The sequence below is a fragment of the Canis aureus genome, chromosome 11 (genome assembly GCF_053574225.1).
Source record: "Canis aureus isolate CA01 chromosome 11, VMU_Caureus_v.1.0, whole genome shotgun sequence".
NCBI lineage: Eukaryota > Metazoa > Chordata > Mammalia > Carnivora > Canidae > Canis > Canis aureus.
The window spans coordinates 71,054,040-71,073,917 of NC_135621.1; the positions used below are offsets into that span (position 1 = coordinate 71,054,040).

The 19,878-nt window shown below is 44.1% G+C and overlaps 2 protein-coding genes and 1 long non-coding RNA gene across 18 annotated transcripts in view; 1 reads left to right on the forward strand and 2 right to left on the reverse strand.

Moving 5' to 3' along the window:
• Positions 1-4,804, reverse strand: part of GFPT1 (glutamine--fructose-6-phosphate transaminase 1) — a 54,841-nt gene extending 50,037 nt beyond the window's left edge. For 2 of the 3 annotated variants that reach the window (XM_077915707.1, XM_077915705.1), the window contains exon 1: positions 4,064-4,525. In XM_077915707.1, coding sequence (XP_077771833.1) covers positions 4,064-4,103 — 40 coding nt within the window. In that variant the 5' untranslated portion in view covers positions 4,104-4,525. Of the gene's footprint in view, positions 1-4,063; positions 4,526-4,633 lie in introns of those variants that run through there. The other variant, XM_077915706.1, reaches the window with a different exon arrangement.
• Positions 3,934-17,465, forward strand: LOC144324339 (uncharacterized). Of its 9 annotated transcripts, none has more exons than XR_013389880.1 (5): positions 3,934-4,012; positions 7,005-7,062; positions 9,428-9,729; positions 10,529-10,597; positions 16,554-17,465. It is a non-coding gene; the product is annotated as an uncharacterized LOC144324339 (long non-coding RNA). The 9 variants fall into 9 exon arrangements; XR_013389882.1 differs by lacking the exon at positions 3,934-4,012 and adding an exon at positions 4,065-4,252; XR_013389881.1 differs by lacking the exon at positions 3,934-4,012 and adding an exon at positions 5,118-5,257.
• Positions 12,883-19,878, reverse strand: part of NFU1 (NFU1 iron-sulfur cluster scaffold) — a 28,290-nt gene continuing 21,294 nt past the window's right edge. For all 6 annotated transcript variants that reach the window (XM_077915709.1, XM_077915711.1, XM_077915710.1 and 3 more), the window contains 3 exons: positions 18,553-18,613; positions 16,491-16,665; positions 12,883-14,326 (listed from right to left, as the gene is read on the reverse strand). In XM_077915709.1, coding sequence (XP_077771835.1) covers positions 14,282-14,326; positions 16,491-16,665; positions 18,553-18,613 — 281 coding nt within the window. In that variant the 3' untranslated portion in view covers positions 12,883-14,281. The remainder of the gene's footprint in view (positions 14,327-16,490; positions 16,666-18,552; positions 18,614-19,878) is intronic.

The window sequence follows — 19,878 nt, forward strand, 5'->3', positions numbered from 1 at the left end:
ATTTCTGACTCTATTCACTGTTGGGTAAATGCCATCGTGATATTTCTCACAGTGCACTATTTCTCTACCAGCTGGCACTATTTCTCAACATAACAGTACTGCCACTGGGACGCCTGGCTGGCTCCGTCAATAGGGCATATGCCTCTTGATCTTGGGGTTGTTAAGTTCGAGGCCCACACTGGATATAAAGATTACTTAAAAAAAAAAAATCTTAAAAAAAAAAAGTACTGCCCTGTTACCTGAAACATTCCTGCCCCAACTAGTCCCTGAATTTCTATTCAATCCACTTGTAGTCCAAATATGACAAGGAACAGTGAACAAGAAATGCCTAGTAACACACCTGTTGCATTCCTTGTTGTACCTGTGTATTCACTGTTTCCTCCAACCAACAGCAACTCCTTGAAGGCAATTTCCTTATTTTAGTCATCTCTCCAATGGACAAACCAAGTATAAAGCCTTCACTTCCAATATCTTCTAATGCTTTCTAGGTACTTGAAACGTACAAAAATTCCTAAACTACAGAAAGAGAACACTATTTTGCAGGATGCTAAATAGGGATAAGGTAAAAGAAATGTTCCATAATTAAAGGTTTAAGAAATACTGGGTTAGGGGATCCCTGGGTGGCGCAGCGGTTTGGCGCCTGCCTTTGGCCCAGGGCGCGATCCTGGAGACCTGGGATCGAATCCCATGTAGGGCTCCCGGTGCATGGGGCCTGCTTCTCCCTCTGCCTGTGTCTTTGCCGCTCTCTCTCATTCTGTGTGACTATCATAAATAAATAAAAATTAAAAAAAAAAAAAAAAGAAATACTGGGTTAAAGTTAACAAGTTTATTTGTAGAACTTTCTAGAAACTTTATTCTTGCTACTTGCAAATCTCTAAAAGCAGAATTTCCCACAGCTGTGTTGTAAAACTCTTTCCCACCTTCCATTGCTCATAACCAGCACCTATTAACTTCTCCCTTTCCAGGGAACATATTTGAGGAAATACTTATTAAGCAGTTAATTATTTTCTTTTACAACTACTTTATATCCAGTATGATTTCCAAGGAGGATATGTTAAATGTATTGGTTTTATGGTTTATCCTAGCAGCCCATCACAGCATCCCTCAAATATCTCCAAGTCTATTAGTGTTATTACAAAAATCTTTTTAAGGATTTATTTCAGGATACTTTTAAACTGTAAGCTCCCTTACTGCTTTTAAATATGGCCTCACGGGGATCCCTGGGTGGTGCAGCGGTTTAGCGCCTGCCTTTGGCCCAGGGCGCGATCCTGGAGTCCCGGGATCGAGTCCGGCATCAGGCTCCCGGCATGGAGCCTGCTTCTCCCTCCTCCTGTGTCTCTGCCCCCCCCTCTCTCTCTCTCTCTCTCTCTCTCCCTATATATATATATATATATATATATCATAAATAAATAAATAAATCTTTAAAAATAAATAAATAAATATATATGGCCTCACTTACAAAAATCCCATTTATATACACACCATTGGATCAGAAGGGATATGTCTTCCAGGGACAATGTCTAGAGCCATTCCAGAATGGTCCCATGTTTGACATATCATCCATCATAGGCTGCCCTATAATACAGCATCTAACAAAACTAGGCTGTCCCAAACCCCTGGTCATAGTACTGTTTTACGTTTATACCAAGGAGGTTGGAAAAGCACCAAAATCCACATGTTGGCCCAGGCCAACCTCCAGGCGTTTGTGCTGTGAGACCTACAGTTCTTATGAGGTTGTCTAAGATGAAAAAACACATTAGCAGAGACTGTGGTGATTCCATGTGTGTGCTGTGTCAGTGACTGGATCAAGCATGTTTTGCTGACAGAGGAGAACATTGTTTTGAACATGTTGAAGGAACAAGCACAGAGTCAGAAAGCTAAATTTAAAAATGCATTTGAGTAACACACACAAAAAAATCAGAAAAAAAAAAAAGAACAGTATAACCCTACATTGATTATAATACAGCAGCCCAATCTGTTAAAAGCTGTGGGTAGCTTAAGTGACTTGCCATTCTCTTACCAAAACAAAAGGTAGTACAAATCAAAAACGACAGAGTATATTCTAAAGAACCAAGAATAAGAGGAAGAGAAAATTAACTTGGAAAACAAGCACACTATTCTTTTCTGGGAGATTCACAGCACTTATTAGCCCACTAAAGGTTCCAAGAAATCCTAAAAAAAAAAAAAAAAAGCCAAAGTTCAACACTGTTTTAATCTACTGCTTCCCAAATTTACTTGGCTCAAATCTATTTTTTTTTTCCTGATTAACACTATTAACCTCCCAACACAAGCTGGTAAACATTTTGACAGTTTTATCAGTATATCTGATTGGAAAAAGTGTATCACAGAATTTTCCACCTTCGTTCTTCTTCAACATTGTATGGTGTTGAAACAAAATGCTCTTTTAGAAAAACTTGGAATAGGCAGCAGGTAATCAGAAGGTAAACTTCCATGGGTGGGGAATGGGTGAAATAGCAGATGGAGATTAAGGGGTGCACTTGTCCGCGACGATCACTGATCACTGGATGAGGTATACACCTGAAACTAACGTAACACTGTATGCTAACTATGCTGGAGTTAGATGAAGAAGAAGGGAAACCTCTAAATGTTCCTATCTAATCTCATGCCCACTCACTTCCTCTGTCTAGAAATTTTATTTCAGGGACGCCTGGGTGGCTCGGTGGCTGAGCGTCTGCCTTCGGCTCAGGGCGTGGTCCTGGAGTTCCGGGGATCAAGTCCGGTATCGGGCTCCCTGCATGGAGCCTGCTTCTCCCTCTGCCTGTACCTCTGCCTCGCTCTCTCTCTCTCTCTCTCCCCCCCCTCCCCGTGTCTCTCATGAATAAATAAAATCTTTTTAAAAATTTTTTATTTCAATGATTGAGATATGGGAAGAAAATTAATACAAAGTCTCATCCTCTTGACAGTTAAGTTTCAGAATTTACATTAAAGAAGAAATAAATCCTGAACTCTATTCCTGGAATCATGCAAAACTCTGCTCTGGGTTAAAAACAGCACCTTGGAAATGTTTCAAGTACTATTTCTTTATAACCACTGTGTTTCCTGAGCAGTAAAATTATGAAATGGGCACGGTGGCTGTGTGAAAACTACTTATCTAGTCTCCACCCCAAAGCTTCACCCTTATCTGAACCTTTCTAAAGCAAATCTGACTTTTTTTTTTTTTTTTTTTTTTTTTTATTTTATGGTACTCTCTTTCCTGAAACAGGATGAAGAAGAAACCATCTGCAACCAGAACGCCACGTACTCACCTAGGCACACACCTCATCATTCCGGAAAAGTCAATGACCAAATGAAGCGTCTTAGGGATTAACCGGTTTTGCAGATTCACTACTTCACAGCCACAAACTACATAATGGGCTTCTCAAAACCACTCTATTAACCAGACACAGCCAAAGCATAACTGACCCGTAGGTCAGCCCTAGTCTAATCATTTCAGAAATTATTTATAGACGTTTCTGTTTTGTCTTTTCGATCTACTCTGAATGTAAAAGTGCTCCTCATTTTCAGAAGCTGAAACTGTCATCAAGTTTCAATACAGGGGGCAGCTCAGGTGGCTCAGCGGGTTGGCGCCGCCTTCGGCCCAGGGCGTGACCCTGGAGACCCGGGATCGAGTCCCACGTCGGGCTCCCTGCATGGGGCCTGCTTCTCCCTCTGCCTGTGTCTCTGCCTCTATGTGTGTGTGTGTCTCTTGTGAATAATCAAACAAAATCTTAAAAAAAAAAAAGTTTCAATACAATACAGGAAAAATCGACACTACTGAGTACAAGCCACGTCCTGCTGGGATGTTCTCCCAAAGGGCGTGAGGAATACGGGCACCGAGGGGGCACCTGGCGGGACGAGCACCGGGCGTTACGCTCTATGTCTGCAATCTGAGCTCCAATAAAAAAAAAAAAAAAAATACACACACACACACACAGAGCAAGATTCCCAGGGAGCGTCGCTTCTTTTACCATCCCACGTCCCTTAAAAGAGCGTTCCTTCTCCCAGGCTTACGGTGAGTCGCGAACTTCCATTAAGGCGCTATAATAATGCGATTCTTTCTTACCGACAGCGGCCGAGTAAATCCCTACTCGGGGCCTGTCCATCCCCTCGGCCGTGACCGCGGCCCTGCCCCTCAGGGTGGGCTTTAGACTGACAGGGAACTGCGGGCCCGACCAGCTGCGTTGATCGTCGCTGGTGGGCGGGGCGCTTCCGACGGGAGCAGCTGCGCGGCCGCAGGAGGGCAGGAGGGCAGGTGGGCAGGACAGGTGGGGGGGCGCTCCCCAGGTTAGGGCCGCGGGGGCGGGGGCGCGGTGGCGCGGCGGCTCCCGGGGTCTGCCCGGAGCGGGCGGCTGCGGGGCCGGTCCAGGAAGGCGAGCGCTGGGCGCAGGGCAGGTCCGAGGGCTCCCCCGACGCTCCACAGGTGGCCCCGCTCGCCCGCCCGCCCGGGTCCTCGCAGGCCACGCCGCCGGCCGCCTTCCCTCGCCGTCGCCGCCCCCGGGGCGCGGGGCCGCCCCGCCGCTCCCGTCCCCGCGCGCCCCCGGCCCCCCAGGCCGCCCCGGGCCCGCCCGCGCCCCCCGCCCGCGCCCGCCCGCGCCCCCCGCCCGCACACGCCCCCCGCCCGCAGCCCCCTTACCGCACATGATGCAGGCGGCCCGGCCCGCGGCGGGCGGCGGGCGGCGGGCGGCGGGCGGGGGGCGCGCACTCGAGCCTCCGGGGCGGCCGGCGAGGAGGGGGCCCGGGCCCGGCGACGCGACCCGCGGGGATGCGACGGCCCAAGCGACGCCCGCGCGGTCGGCCTCCCGGGCGCGCCTGCAACTGCCGCCGGCCCCGCCCCCCGCGCGCACCGCGCCGCCGCCGCCGCCGCCCGCCGCCCCCATTGGCCCGCGCCCGCGCCGCTCACGCCGGCCCCGCCCCCGCCCCGCCCCCGGCCGCACGCACGCGCAGGACAGCGGGCGGCGGAGACGTGGCAGCCGCGGGGGCCGCGGGGAGCGGGGAGCGGGGAGCGGAGCGGAGCGGGCAGCGGGCAGCGGGGACGCGTGCGCAGCCGCGGGCGCCACCAACCTGCCGCGCGGCCGGCCCGGGGGGAGGAGCGCTGGGGGGGACCACGAGGGGGAGCCCCGAGGGGGGCGGGCGCGCAGCCCAGGAGCCGCCACGGAAACCCCGCGGGCCGGGCGCGGCGCCGCAGAACCCCCCGCCCAGCGCCCTGCGCGGCCGCGTCCTCCCGGGGCCCGCAGACCCCGCGCCCGACCTACGCGGGGTGTGGCAGGCGCAGCCCCGGGCTCGGGCCCCGGACCCCGCACAACCCGCACCCCCTCCGTCCCCCCCCCGCATCCCCCCTCCGCCCTTTCCGCCCCCCACATCCCGCCCCGCACCCCCATACCCCGCACCCCCACCCCGCATCCCGCGCCCCCTCCGCACCCCCAGGCCCCGCACCGCCCCCCGCACCCCCTCCGCCCCACCCCCGCCCGGGGTACCCCGCACCCCCGGGCCCCCAGCGAGGCCGAGCCCAGCCCCAGGGCCCTGAGCTCCCGGCCTTGCGGAGCTGTGCTGGCCCCGGCTCCCGCGCCCACCCGAGGGCCAGGAACTGCCCAGACACTGACCCTTAGTTCCGTGAGTCAGTGCCCCACTCCTGCCCCGAGAGACACTTAACCAGAGAGAGATGAGGTTTCTGAGAATCTGTTATCGCAGCGCTTGCTCTAGGAAGGTGTCCGTGGGACCTCTGGCCACCTGGACGTGGTCATCTAACTATTAATGGCTCTAGATTACCATCGAATAAAAACTTGATTGGCACAGAGAACGGCCCCCGACTCCTGGCCCGACATACCCGGTCCTTGCACGCTGGCTCCCGTCCCACCCACCTTCCAGCCCTTCATGCCCCATATCCCCACCGGGCCGACGCCCCCCCTACTTTCCACACAGGAGTATTCGTGGAATCCCCACCCCCTCTCTACCTAATGTCTCCCCAGATGGGCTTAAGGACGTGGATCAACCTCTGATTCTTTGAATTGCCCCCTTTAAATCAATATACTTGTGACATTTTATTACTTTTTGTGTGTTTCCCTACCGGGCTGTTCCTTGAGGCCAGAACAAGCCTTTGCACCTCCAACACCTAGTATAAACCCTAGCACAACGCAGTACCTGAAAATGTTTTTGTGGCGCTTGGCTGGCTGTCAGTGGAGCCTGCGACTCCTGATCTTGGGGGTCATGGGTTTGAGACCCACATTGAGAGTAGAGAGTACTAAAAAAAAGAAAAGAATAAAAATCTTTTAAAAAAATGTTTTTCAATGAGTGAAAAAAGCCATACTAGCAGAACTGACTTCCTATGGCTGGTTATATGATCAAGTGAACAAAGAAAAGGCTTTTCAGATTCTCTTAAAGGGAAAAAATATATATGGTTTTCTTTTTAAGATTTTAGTTATTCATGAGAGACACACACAGAGAGGCAGAGACACAGGCAAAGGGCCTCAGTCCCAGGACCGAGGATAATGACCTGAACCAAAGGCAGATGATCAACCACTGAGATACCCAGATGCCTCCCAAAAAATGCCTTTTTATTACTTGCCTCAAGAGAGGCTAGAAATGTTACACTTAAATGAAGTATTTATCGCCTAAGAGCCCTTTAACATTTCAGGCCCTTAAGCCCCTAAACGACCCCAGAGCAACGTTTAAAAACAAAAAAACAGTGAGCTGCTTGTTAATACACATTTCTTAGTTCAAGAGGCAAAAGACTGTGGATGTACTTCTTAGCCACACAACCCTCATCTAAGTTTCTAGCAAGACCACGGTGATATTGCCAAGGAGTCAAGGTAACAAACAGAAGCGAAAAGCAAAGGGTTCCATAGTAGTTTAGTTTGAGCACGAGAACATCGGTGTTAACTGCTGGCACTTTCTTTCTGGCATCAACAGGGTTGTGAGCGGTGCACAAAGATACTGTTCAAACACTGTAATCATACTTTGCCTCTTTGATTATAGTTAATAATACTGTGGGTTCTTCATTTCTTTAGACATGCCAACTGGAAGCCTGATGGCCTTCTGCCCAGCAGGATGTACGGCAAGGAAGAGGTGAGAGAAACTTTGAAAGCCAATATTTTCCCAACCCAAGGCAACAAAGAGCCCTTTATAACTATGCTCCAGCCAAGACACTAATGTGAAAGAACTCTGTTTGTCTGACCCCCATCTCTGCAGAGCTGTGCCTTAGCTGGACCTTTGGGAATAGGGGCTAGAGAAGAAAATAAATGATCTGTGAAGGAAATGGGACATCTGGGTCTAATTCAAACAGCTGAAGAAATGGAAAAGATTTTCTCTCCTCATCAAAAGTTCTGAACTAACTGAACTTAAAGAAAAAAAAAAAAGGAATGATGTGCGTCCATTTCTCTGTTCACAGATCCGTCCTGTTAAACCTGATGGCTCTCAGTCTCCTCCATGCCAAACAGCCTGATGGGCAGAAGCCATAAGGGCTTCCATCTGCCATTTCTAAAGAAAGGAAGAACCATAATTAAAATAGGTTTATAAGATTTTTTAAATGGGGGCGCCTGAGTGGCTTAGTCGACTAAGCCTCAGACTCTTGGTTTCAGCTTAGGTCATGATCTCATGGGTCACAGGATCGAGCCCCATGTGGGGCTCTCTACTCATGGGGTAGTCTGCTTAAAGATTCTCTCCTTCTGCCCCATGCCCCACTCGCATGTGCACTGTGCATACTTTCTCTCTCAAATAAATGGATAGAATCCTTTTTTTAAAAAAAATAGGTTTTTAAATGTCCCCATGATTGTGTTTTTTTTTTAAAGATTTCATTTATTTATTCATGAGAGACACAAAGAGAGAGAGAGAGGGAGGGAGAGGCAGAGACACAGGCAGAGGGAGAAGCAGGCTCCATGCAGGGAGCACGACGTGGGACTGGATCCCGGGTCTCTAGGATCATGCCCTGGGCCAAAGGGCTAAACCGCTGAGCCACCCCGGCTGCCCTGATTATGATTTTTGTTATCCCTTACCTAATTTACAATAACAGTTAGGAATAAAGTCATCACAATAAAGAGGGCCTAGAAACAAACTTTCAGTTCTAAGTCCTAGGAATGTAATGAACGGGACGGTAACTATAGTTAATAACACTCCATGTATATTTGAAAGTTGCTTGGAGAATAAATCTTAAGTTTTTATAAGAAAAAAAATTGTAACTATGTTTGATAATGGGTGTAAACATGACTTATTATGACTGTTTTACAACATATACATACACCAAATCATCCTGCTGTACACTTGAAACTAATATAATGTATGTCTGCTATATTTCAATTAAGAAAGGCCTGTGCATAACAAGAATATGGGGACCAGAGACATCAATGTCCCAATTTTTAGGGAGTTTTGTGAAGAAATGTACCCCGGCGGACAGAGAAGATGATGGTATAAAAGAAACAGATGGAGCCAATAAGGCCCATGAGATGGAAGATATGAACACAAGAATAAAAGGCACCAGTCAGGGCCTCAGAAAGACCCCTTCAGTGAACCCTTCTGGTTCTGTCGCCATCCCAATTCATCCTACACACCTTCACACCACAGTGACCCTCCAAAAACACAAATCTGATTCTGTCTTCCTGATTCAGTGCGTACTCCTCACCTGCAGAATTAAGTCCAGACTCCCATGTACACACATAGTTAGGATGTCGTTCCTGCCAGTTTTATCGGCATCATTTCCCACCACTCTGCTCAAGCAAGCACCTCATGGTCTGGCCACACCGAACTAGTTCCCTACGAATGGACTATGATACTTTTTCACCTTTGCATTTGCTTTTTGAAAGGAAGCATTAAAAAGGTAACCGGGTGTTAAACAGGGCATGACTATAGAGAACTAGTCACAGAATGGGACTTTAAGGGGACCGCAAAGTTCTTTTGTCCAAAATTACCTCCATTCCTTACGAATCACATTGCCTAAATGCTTGTATGTCTATATTCAAGGCAGAGCACCTCCCCTTCCCCCAGGAGATCTACATTAAGTCATTATCATCTATTAACACTTCACAGTGACCCTACATACAGGGTTATTTTCCATTTGGATCCAAGTATGAGAAGGTCACTGAGGAAATGAGAGTTTTGATGTGGATGAAGTTGATCCTGAAATTAGAAAGGCGGCAGATCTGGACAGATCACCGTGGTTGATGACACTAGGCAAAAAAGGGAACGTAAGGGCATCTGGAATTGAGTGTGATAATGCAGAGAGAGGGGGCCAAGATATGAAGAAGGGATCAGAAACAAGTTGGTGCTAAAAGCAGACTCCGCCCTCTATCATGGTTAATTTTGTCTATCAACTTGGCTGAGCCACGGTGCCCAGACTTGGTCAAACGCTATTCTGGATGTTTATGTGGGGTGCTTTTGGATGAGACTAATACTTAAACCAGTGGACTTTGAGTAAAGCAGATTGCTCTTTATGATGTAGGGGGGCCTCATCCAATCAGCTGAAGACCTGAGTAGAACGAAAGACTGACCTGGAGTAAGAAGGAATTAGCCAGCAGCCAGCCTCTGGACTTGAACTACAACCCTGGCTCTTCCCTTGTGTCTAGTGTGACACCCACCCTGAAGATTTCGGACTTGCCAGCCTCCATAATTACATGAAACAATTCCTTGAAATAAATACTTATAGATCGGTAGAGAGGTGAATAGATGCAATCTGTGTCTCTGGAGAACCCTAATACATTTACATAAAATTGATCTTACTGATCTTCTCAATGGTGAATATAGGTATTTGTTTTAAAATTCTAAAGGGTAGAGCTTTTAAGGACAAATAATAGAAATCCACTCGATGTAGCTATGGGGGTGGGGGGGGATTTGTTGGCTAAAGTCATTGGAAAGGTCAGCGACACAGCTTCAGGCACACCTGTATTTGGGGACACAATGTTGTCAGAAGTCCCTTCGATTCTCTCTCCCTGACCTTATGCACAAGAAAATAAACCTTAAACAGCTCTGGAATCACATCTTTATAGCCTGCAGTCCATGGAGAGAGAGTCTACTTCTCCATCCTCACTTTTCATATTCTAGGCAAGGATTCTGATAGGTCCAATGTAGGCTTGTACGCCCCACTCATCCAGTGGCAAAGGGCAGGACACTTGTGATTGGACAGTTCCACCAGCACCAAACCGAGTCACCAGAGGCACACACCGTCCACAAGAGCCAGCAAGTCCCCCAGCACGGCGTGAACTCCTTTTCTTCAAAGGAAAAGGGAAGGTGTTGCCAAAAAAAAAAAAAAAAGAACAGACACCTGGAGACACAAGCAAAAGATGCCCACTACATCCGATGAACACAGCCTTGACACCCGCACCAGGAAACCTCACATTTAGGAACAAAGGATGCTGACTCCAGCTAGAATTAACATATTCTCCTATTTTCCCCTCTGGGGTGCCTCCAAATTTTCCTACTAGGCAGAACCTAGGGCAGAGTTTTCTAGCTCTGCTAGAAGGAAACTCATTGTACTGCCAAGGAATGGTCCACGTGTAGGAAACCATGAGATTAACTGGTCCTATCTACCATTTCTGTTCTGCAGAATGTGAACAGAGCTGCAATGGAAGCAGACCATCAGGGAGCTGCCTCGAGCTGAAAAATCACTAGAAATGTAAGGTGATAGAAAAAAAAAAAAAAAAAAAGGATTTCCTAAGATTCTTTTGGGGGTGGGAGGTGATACAAAGGCATTCCTGCATAGTCTGCAGATGCCCTGTGGAGATGCCACAGATAACTTCCTCCAGTGTGGGGAAATGGAATATAAAGCTGGGTTTTCCCAAAGGAATGTAAATTCCCACTGGACTGAAGAGCAGCTTGGCTTCACACTGCTGGGAGAGATGGGGGCGGGGGATCACACATGCACATGCCACTGTGCTGGCCCATTAGGGTCAGGAGCAAAGGCAAGACGGAAAAGACTTTGGCCCACTAGAAAACCGCAACTACAGAGGCAGGGAGTGCTCGCTCCTCCATCAGGAGGGGAATTAGGTACCATCCCCTTAAGGCAAAGTAGTAGTAGAGCAGCAGTGTGCACAAGGGTCTGCAGCCAGGAGGCCTGCTTTCCCACTAAAGCTGTACGAGGCAGTGGAAACCGTACCTCTCCCTGTGCCTCACGGGGACAGTAACAGTTCCCAATCTCATAGGATTAAATGACTTCACAAACGTAAGGTGCTTAGAATAGTGTTTGTCATGTAGTGAATGCCAATGGAAGTTTGCTATTTTTATTTTTTTTTTCTGTTAAGTTTGCTATTTTTAAATATTTTGCTCCTTGTCATTCTGGATAGCATGTCATTCTAATTTTCATTAGCAAAAAAATCCTCCAAGTGCTTGGCTGACTCTTACCCAACAACTTTCCTTTCAAATACCTACTGGAATGTCTCACATTTATAAAGCGTTTTCAATCATACTTGCAAGATTTTATACATTTGGGGGGGGGGTGGCTAAAATTTTTGTTTTCACCAAGCACAACTACTGTGAATAGTTACTTCCCTTTTTGGGGACCATATAGGAGAAAATTAAGTATAATTTAATCATTCAAAAATAAAAACTTTTACCTGATGAAACCACACCTTCTAAATTAATTTCTGGTCAAAAAAGTGGCTCAATTAATTTAAAAAAAAATATATATATATTTTTAGGATTTTATTCATTTATTTATGAGACACACACAGAGAGAGGCAGAGACACAGACAGAGGGAGAAGCAGACTCCCTGCAGGGAGCCTGATGTGGGACTGGATCCTGGGACCCCGGAATCATGCCCTGAACCAAAGGCAGACGCTTAACCACTGTTAAGCCCCCCAAGTGTCCCTAAAAATATATGAATTTGTTTTCATTAGAAGATCGGTATTTGGCACTGTCTGCCACAGATAAAGAAGCAGTAAAATTATGTACCAAGTCCTCCAGGGCTCTTTGTTAGAAGGCGATCAGCTGCAGGTGACAATACCCACCAACAGTCGTGGTTCATTACAAGAAAACCTCTTATGTCACATGATACTCTGAAAATGGGTGGTTCCCAGGCCAGCTCAAGAGTCGATAATGTCCTCAAGGACCCAAGTCTTGTTTCCTTCCTGCCTTTCTCAGTGGACTGTCAGAGCCTTGGATGTCAAGTTTTCAGCCTATGGCATTCCAAGAAGGAAAGAAAGGAATTGAGAAAAGAGCCTTCTTTACATATTTTAACTTTCTCTTAATCAGGGAAGAAAATCTTCTAAAAACACTCTGATAGACAGACCCTCTCTTCCAGCTCGTTGGCTGGAGCTGGGTCGTATGTCCACACCTAGACTAGGGACTGGCAAAGAGAAAAGGAATTAAAATGACTGGTTTAACTTAGTTATAATTTATCCCCAGAGGTGAGACCTACCTTCCGCGGTCACATCACAACCACATGATGATTAAAAGGGCCTCTCTCAGTAGGAAGCAGGGGTCCATGTTGGGTGGGCAAGCATTAGTTTCCGCAGCACTCTGTTCCGCCCACTGTCTGCTTCTGTACCATTTCCAGGTCGGCGCTTTCACTTTACACTCAGGCCATACTTAGCTCCTTGCAGTTCCAAACACATTTCACAGCTTCCAGGCTCTGTTTACACTGCTCTGTATGCCTAGAATGGTCTTCCCCACCTCTCCTCTTTGTTCCTCATGGCTGCTCCCTTTTGCAGAAAATCTTCCGGATACCTTGGGCTCTCGGTTCCATGATTTCCAGTCCTCCAATAATCTTAATTCATCCCCCACTTCAGCCACTTATTTCATGGCCATACCCAGGACTTGTCATTAACTGCATCTCCTCCACAGTCTCAATTTCCTGTAGCTTCTAAAGGGCACATTCGTGTGTCTAGTCTACAAAGCAATTCCCAGAGTCTGACCTGAATTCATCTATAATAGCTCAGAGAACAAATTCTCCAATCCCACTATCTGGTTCTTTAAGATATTTATTTATTTACTCATGAGAGACACACAGAGAGAGACAGAGACACAGGCAGAGGGAAGAGCACACTCCCCGTGGGGAACCTGATATTGGCAGGACTCCATCCCGGGGCCCCAGGATCACAACCTGAACTGAAGGCAGATGCTCCACCACTGAGCCACCCAGGTGCCCCCCCACCCCCCCGCCACTGTCTGGTTCTATGAACCAAAGGACAAAAATATAAACTTTAAAGCCCAGCATTCACAAATGCTGGAGTTATTCCTGTTTTTACCCATATCCGACTACCCATGCTTTTGGGAACCAGAATTCCATAAATACAATGTACCACCACTGCTATTTCCCTCTTTCCTATCCTGATATTGTCTGTAAACTACTGTCTCTGAATTATTATAGACAATGAGAGAGAAATGCAATTTAATATTTTCGATATCTGAAAAATCAGTACCTCTATGGGAGAAAGACAACTGATCAAATTTCTGCCATGGCACAGATTATAAATCTCTGAATCAGGAGAAGCCAGTGGAAGAAGAACCAAAGCAGTTTCTCATCTTTTCTCAGAGATTCTGCTTCATAAAATAAAGCCTGAGCATGCTAAGACAGCTTTTCCCTCAATTCAGCCTATTGTTTCTTCTATTAACAGAAATTCGGTCTACATTCTGGAACTTGGTTCTTTATTAGTTTTCAGCATTTCAACTTTTTTTTATTTTTATTTTTTTGGTCTTTTAGTGAGAAGTTATGTGCCACTACATTTAGGGCTCCCAGCCTGATGCTATTTTTTAAGAGACAGATGGGGGGGAGAGGCAAAGGGAGAGGGAGAGAGAATCTTAAGCAGGCCGCACACCCAGCACAGAGCCCAATGTGGGGCTTGTTCTCACAACCCTGAGATTATGACCTGACCCAAAATCAAGAGTCAGACACTTAACCAACTGAGCTACCCAGGAGTCCCTAGCCAGATACCATTTTTAAGCCAGAATTGTTAGGGCTTTTTTTTTAAACAAGATAAAAATCCAATAAAGACAGTTTCAAATATTTCACAGAGCTAAGCCATTTTAGAGTATTTTTAAAAGCATTCTCCGTATTCTGTATTTAAAAAGTAAATAAATTAAATGGGAGAAAATGAACTGCTTCACATATTATGCAAAGAAGGAACCATGAGAAATAAAGAACAAACATTAAAATATCCTTGGATAAAATCCACGTGTACAGATGATTCAGGATGTTATAAATAACTCATATGAGGTAAAGCAAACATGCAATATTTATATATAAGTCTCTGAAAAAAGGGCATATTTTATTAATCCTCAAGTTTCTTAGATTAATAATAAACGCTTGGTATATATTATCAGTAAGTCCAATTGCTGGGCCCACAAAAAATTCTAATTCTTTTAAGTTGAGTTTGCTTCTTTTTCATCTGATTCATCATCCATAACCTAAAACCAAAAAAAAAAAAAAAAAAAAAAGAGAGAGAGAATTTAAGAATTAAGGATTAGAAATTGCTATTTTCCTGATTGTACCATTACTTGCTTACCTAAAATACACTGTATAATGCATGTCAACCCAGTAAGAGTAAGTCTATCAACAGCCCCCAAAGTACAAAGTTTGTCTCACAACCTGGTATCATAACATAGAAGCAAATTTAATATTAGCAAATTAATTAAGCAGTGGTCTCTTTTTCTTATCCCAAAAAAATCTAATAGCAGAGTCTCAGCTGGACACTGACCATAACAATTAACTAACTTTTTATTTCCTAGTCACAAGACTAATATTAACTGACTTTTTTTTTTATCTCCCCAAAGCATTCTATATACTTGAATATATTCTTAGGAGCTATACCAAACTATTATAAAATATATCTTAGAAAAATGAATCCCCCCAAAAAGTAAAGAAATAAAATATCATGCTAACAACTAATTATTTTGGTTTAACTCAGATAAAAATTCATTTTATACCTTAAAAAAATGTGAAGATCTTCATTTTTAATGTAAAATTATTAGAAAGATACTAATGAATACCCAATTAAAAATGAAAAGATTTATTTATTAACAACAGGTTTATTTACTTGAGAGAAAGAGAGAGAGAGAGAGAGAGAGAGAGAGAGAGCACAAGCTGGGGGAGGGGCAGCAGGAGAGGGAGAAGCGGAGTCTCCACTGAGCACAGAGCCCAGGCGAGGCTCCATGTCACAACCTTGGGATCAGACCTGAACCAAAACCAAGAGTGGGACACGTAACCAACTGCACCACCCAGGTGCCCCAAGATTAATAACTTTTCATGAGTTAATAATATATTACTCAGAAAACAAAAGGTTGTCCTTTAGAGAGGAAAAGAGTTACACAAACTCAAGATTTTTGTTTGTTTTCAACACACCTACTACAATTAAACACCAATTCAAGTTTATAACCTGACTACCAATTCACTACCCCGCCCTGGATAAGTGAACAAAGAAGATAATGGAACATTATGTTTCTTTAAATCTAGAAGAATCTGATTCTGATCCGAGATTATCATGGAGAAGTACTTCTCTCATAGTTTCTCTTTTGAGTTGTGTACAAATGGATATTTATTTCTAAGGAATGGTTATTTTATAATTAATCTCAGCAACATTCAATCCAAATAATTTTGTCAATCACCTCCTTTTTTAGGCAGAACATTCCTAAATTTGGAAAAATATTTCCAAATACTTTATAATACAAAGAAACACACAGGACTAAGTGTTGGAGAGGAACACAAAGACCTGGATATGATTACAAACCTCCCAAGGAACTTCCCCATAAACATAAATCTGAAACACACACTCAAAGAGGCTTTGAACCAGAGTAGACAGAGCCTAAGTCCAAGGGGAGGACTGATAAGGCCTTCAAAGAGGAGATGGCATGTACTGTACCAAAAGGACAGACTTTAATACCACCCAGATGAGTGGTTCTCAGAAAAGCTGAGGAGATACCTCTCCTTAAAGGCACAGAACGATCTAAAGAGTGTTTTCAAATTTCTAATTTCCATTCTTTTCCTCCTTGATAATCTCTTTCCATAAGGCCAAGTCTCTTGGTTGAGAACTGCTGCAGTGAAAGTCACTATTACCGCTGAGAAAGTTCTGTGCTATATTCCTTAGGTACCTTGGGGAGAAAAAAAATGCTAGCAGGCTATACCTCTGCTCAGTACACTGTTTTACTATACAACAAAGCATGATCTCTCGATGAGCTCTGGCCCAGGTAAGTATGATATAGTGGAGCTCTTCCAGAGAGGACTTCCAACTCTCATCTACAAAATTCCATGTTTTAAATCCTCTTTTCATAATTTTTCTACAACCAGAGCAGCAGTATGGCCTCTGAGTCTCCATTTCCTTATATGTAAAATGGGAATGCTTTACTCAATACTGTGTTGTGAGATTAAAGAAATAATATTTGTAAAAAAGGCCTGGCAAATAGTAGGTATTCATAACACTAAAGTGAATTCTAAAATAAGGAATCTTCAAGTCTGATAACAATTAGAACACAAAGTTCCAGGCCCTGAAGAATATGTAAGGTGACAAATTTCTTTTCTCCCCCCCCAAAATTTATTTTAATATTGAGTTTCAAGTGTCATATAATATTGGCATACCTGTTCTACACCCTCCACCTCTGGAATATAAAATTGCAGCATGTTCTGAATTCCATTTTTCAGAGTAATGATTGAACTGGGGCAGCTGGTACAAGAACCTTGGAGCTTCAGCTGGACAATGCCATCTTCAAAGCCTTTATAGATAACATCTCCGCCATCTTCCTGCACAGTTGGCCTGTGGTCACAGAATATTTGTGATGTATGTAAGAGACCTGAAGTTTCCGTCAAAAACATTTAAAACAACTTAGGGCTTAGATTTTATATTGGTAAATTCATAAAGTTAGAGCTACTTATACAACAGAAAATGAGTATTATAGCTAATCTCATTTGTAATTTTTTTAAAATTTCAGATAAAATGCCAAAACTCACTCATACAAGTGTTTGCTTTACTTATTATATTTTAATCCTGCTTATTTGCAATCTTTTTAGGCATTTAAGATCTTAGATGTCCTAGTAATTACAGTAATTACCTAAGATAATACTCATTTCTTGTGAATGAACAGAGGCAGACTGACAGAACACATGCTGTTTTTTTTTTTTCAGGTAAACTTTGCATGGAAATATAACAATTAATATGAAAAATGCATAAATCACTTATGGTCAATTAAATGAATCTTTACAAAATGAGCACACATTTGTCCCAGGCCAACACACAATGCTAGCACCCCAGAATTCCCTTCTGTGCTTCCTCACAACAAAAAGTAATCTTCTCCTAACTGGTTATTACCACTGATTAATTCTGCCTGCTTTTTAACTTTATAAATATAAATTCCATTTAAAAAACATATAGCACGGGGACCCCTGGGTGGCTCAGCGGTTTGGTGCCTGCCTTTGGCCTGGGGTGTGGTCCTGGGGCCCCGGGATCAAGTCCCACGTTGGGCTCCCGGCATGGAGCCTGCTTCTCCTTCCGCCTCTGTCTCTGCCCCCCCTTCTATGTCCATCATAAATGAATAAATATTAAAAAAAAAACATATAGCATTTAGTCTTTTGTATTTGGCTTATTTTACTCTTTATGAGATTTTTCCTCATCATCACATAGTATTCCATTAAGTGAAAAATGCCAGAACTTCTCCCTGCTATTGCTGCTGGACATTGGCGTTAAGATCAGTTTTTGACTTTTACAAACAATGCAGCTGAGGAGATTCTTGCAGACGTCTTTTGGTATACATGTACACGACTACTGGGAATACCTCGAGCACAGAATTGCTCAATCAAGAAAGTACATACGTTCACATTTAGCAGATACAAACAGTTTGCCCTCTGCCCAGGCTCTCACTCCGCAGCCTCACACCAACAATCGGCAAAATGACCCACAGGAAGCCTTAACAAGCTTCCCTTTTCTATAGGATCTTGTGTGCTTTGGCAGCTCTCTACTGTTTTCAAACAAAAAAAAATTTTTATTGTATTTTATTGTAGTTCTGGGAGTTCTTATCAGGACCATGAGTCTGCTACAAGCAAAAGTGGAAGCCTACAGTTCTCCACTCATTTAAATTTATTCTTTATGGGCAATGGCCTGAAAAAAAAGTACTACTTCTCTTCTCACAATCCACCCAAATACTGTTCGACTCCTTTTTTCATCTTAAGAGATTTGGTATTGTAACAATATCAAACTTAGATGGTGACTGTAAAAGATAAATTCCTTCACTATGTTTAGACAAACTGTTTTAAAATTTTGAGTGAATATACATAATATACAGGCTTTAAATTCAATTGCCATGGTTATATACTGTGGTTGACATTAACTTCTATTTATTTATTAGACTTTTGGGTTTTTTCCTCCCAGACACCTAAAAGTACACTGCTATAATGAAAACTGCCTCTAAAATATGTATGATTTCAGGCAGAATGGATGAGCACAGGGGGATCTCTGGGTGGCTCAGTGGTTTGGCGCCTGCCTTCGGCTCAGGGTGTGATACTGGAGACCCAGGATCGAGTCCCACATCAGGTTCCCTGCACGAAGCCTGCTTCTCCCTCTGCCTGCATCTCTGCCCCTCTCTCTCTCTCTCTCTCATGAATAAATAAAATCTTTAAAAAAAAAAAAAAAGAATGGATAAGCACATACCGTATTCTAGTATCTAACAATTCCTTAATCATTGCCACAACTTCATCATCTTCTTCAGATCCTAGAAACAATTGCAAATAAAATATATCAACAGTAGAAATTTTAGTGACACCTGAGAGGCTCAGTCAGTGAAGTATCTGCTTCGGCTCAGGTCATGATCCTGGAGTCTTGGGATGGAGCCCTGTGTCAGGCTCCCTGTTCAGGGGGGAGCCTGCTTCTCCCTCTCCTCCCTGCTCTAGCTCTTTCTTGCTATCTCTGTTGCTATCTCCCTCTCTCAAATAAATAAATAAAATCTCAAAAAAATTTTTAATTTAAAAAAACCCAGAAATTTTATATCAATGCAAATACTAGTACTAAACCAGGATGATTTTAACTTAATGTCTCATTAAAAAAAATAATAAAAGCACAGAACATGTAACTGATGGTGATATAAGGGAAATGGAAATGAAATGATAGTTGGGGAGATGGGAAGATCATTTGATTCTCTGAAGAAAAAAACTTTTTTAAGATTTGTTTATTTGAGTGAAAACACACACGCATGTGCCAGGAGGAGGCGCAGAGAGACAAAGAGTCTCTAGCAGACTCTGTGCTGTGTATGGAGCTCAACATGGGGCTCGATTTCATGACCCCGAGATCACGACCTGAGCAGAAGCTAAGAGTCTGTTGTTCAACCAACTATGCCACCCATGCGCCCCTGGATTCTCTGAAGGAAATTAAGGAGCACCAGTCAACTCAATACTTGGCAATAGGGGATCCCTGGGTGGCTCAGCGGTTTAGCGCCTGCCTTTGGCCCAGGGCGCGATCCTGGAGACCCGGGATCAAGTCCCACATCGGGGTCCCGGCGGCATGGAGCCTGCTTCTCCCTCCTCCTGTGTCTCTGCCTCATTCTCTATGTCTATCATGAATAAATAAATCTTTAAAAAAAAAATACTTGACAATAAAGGTGTCTAACTGACATAACTTGATCTACTAATGATGTTAGGGTTTGAATTTTTTTGGTTACTAATTTGTAAACTTTCATCATCCTGAAGGATTGAGAAGTGGCAGAGAAAAAAGATTGCCTGGATTCTGATGTACAGTTTGAGACACAAAGCCACACCTACTTCATAAATTAACTTACACTTTTTTCAATTTAGTATTTTTTCAAAATGACAACCATACTAAATATAGATGTAACCCTTATGAAAATTTACAAAATGTTCTACAAATCTGAATAAAAATCAGTTCTTTCATTTTGTTTCATTTTTGATTTTACTTTGTAAGGTTATATACTGACCTTCAATACCTTTTTAAAAATTTTAAGGTTTAGAAATTTTTTTCAGAAAT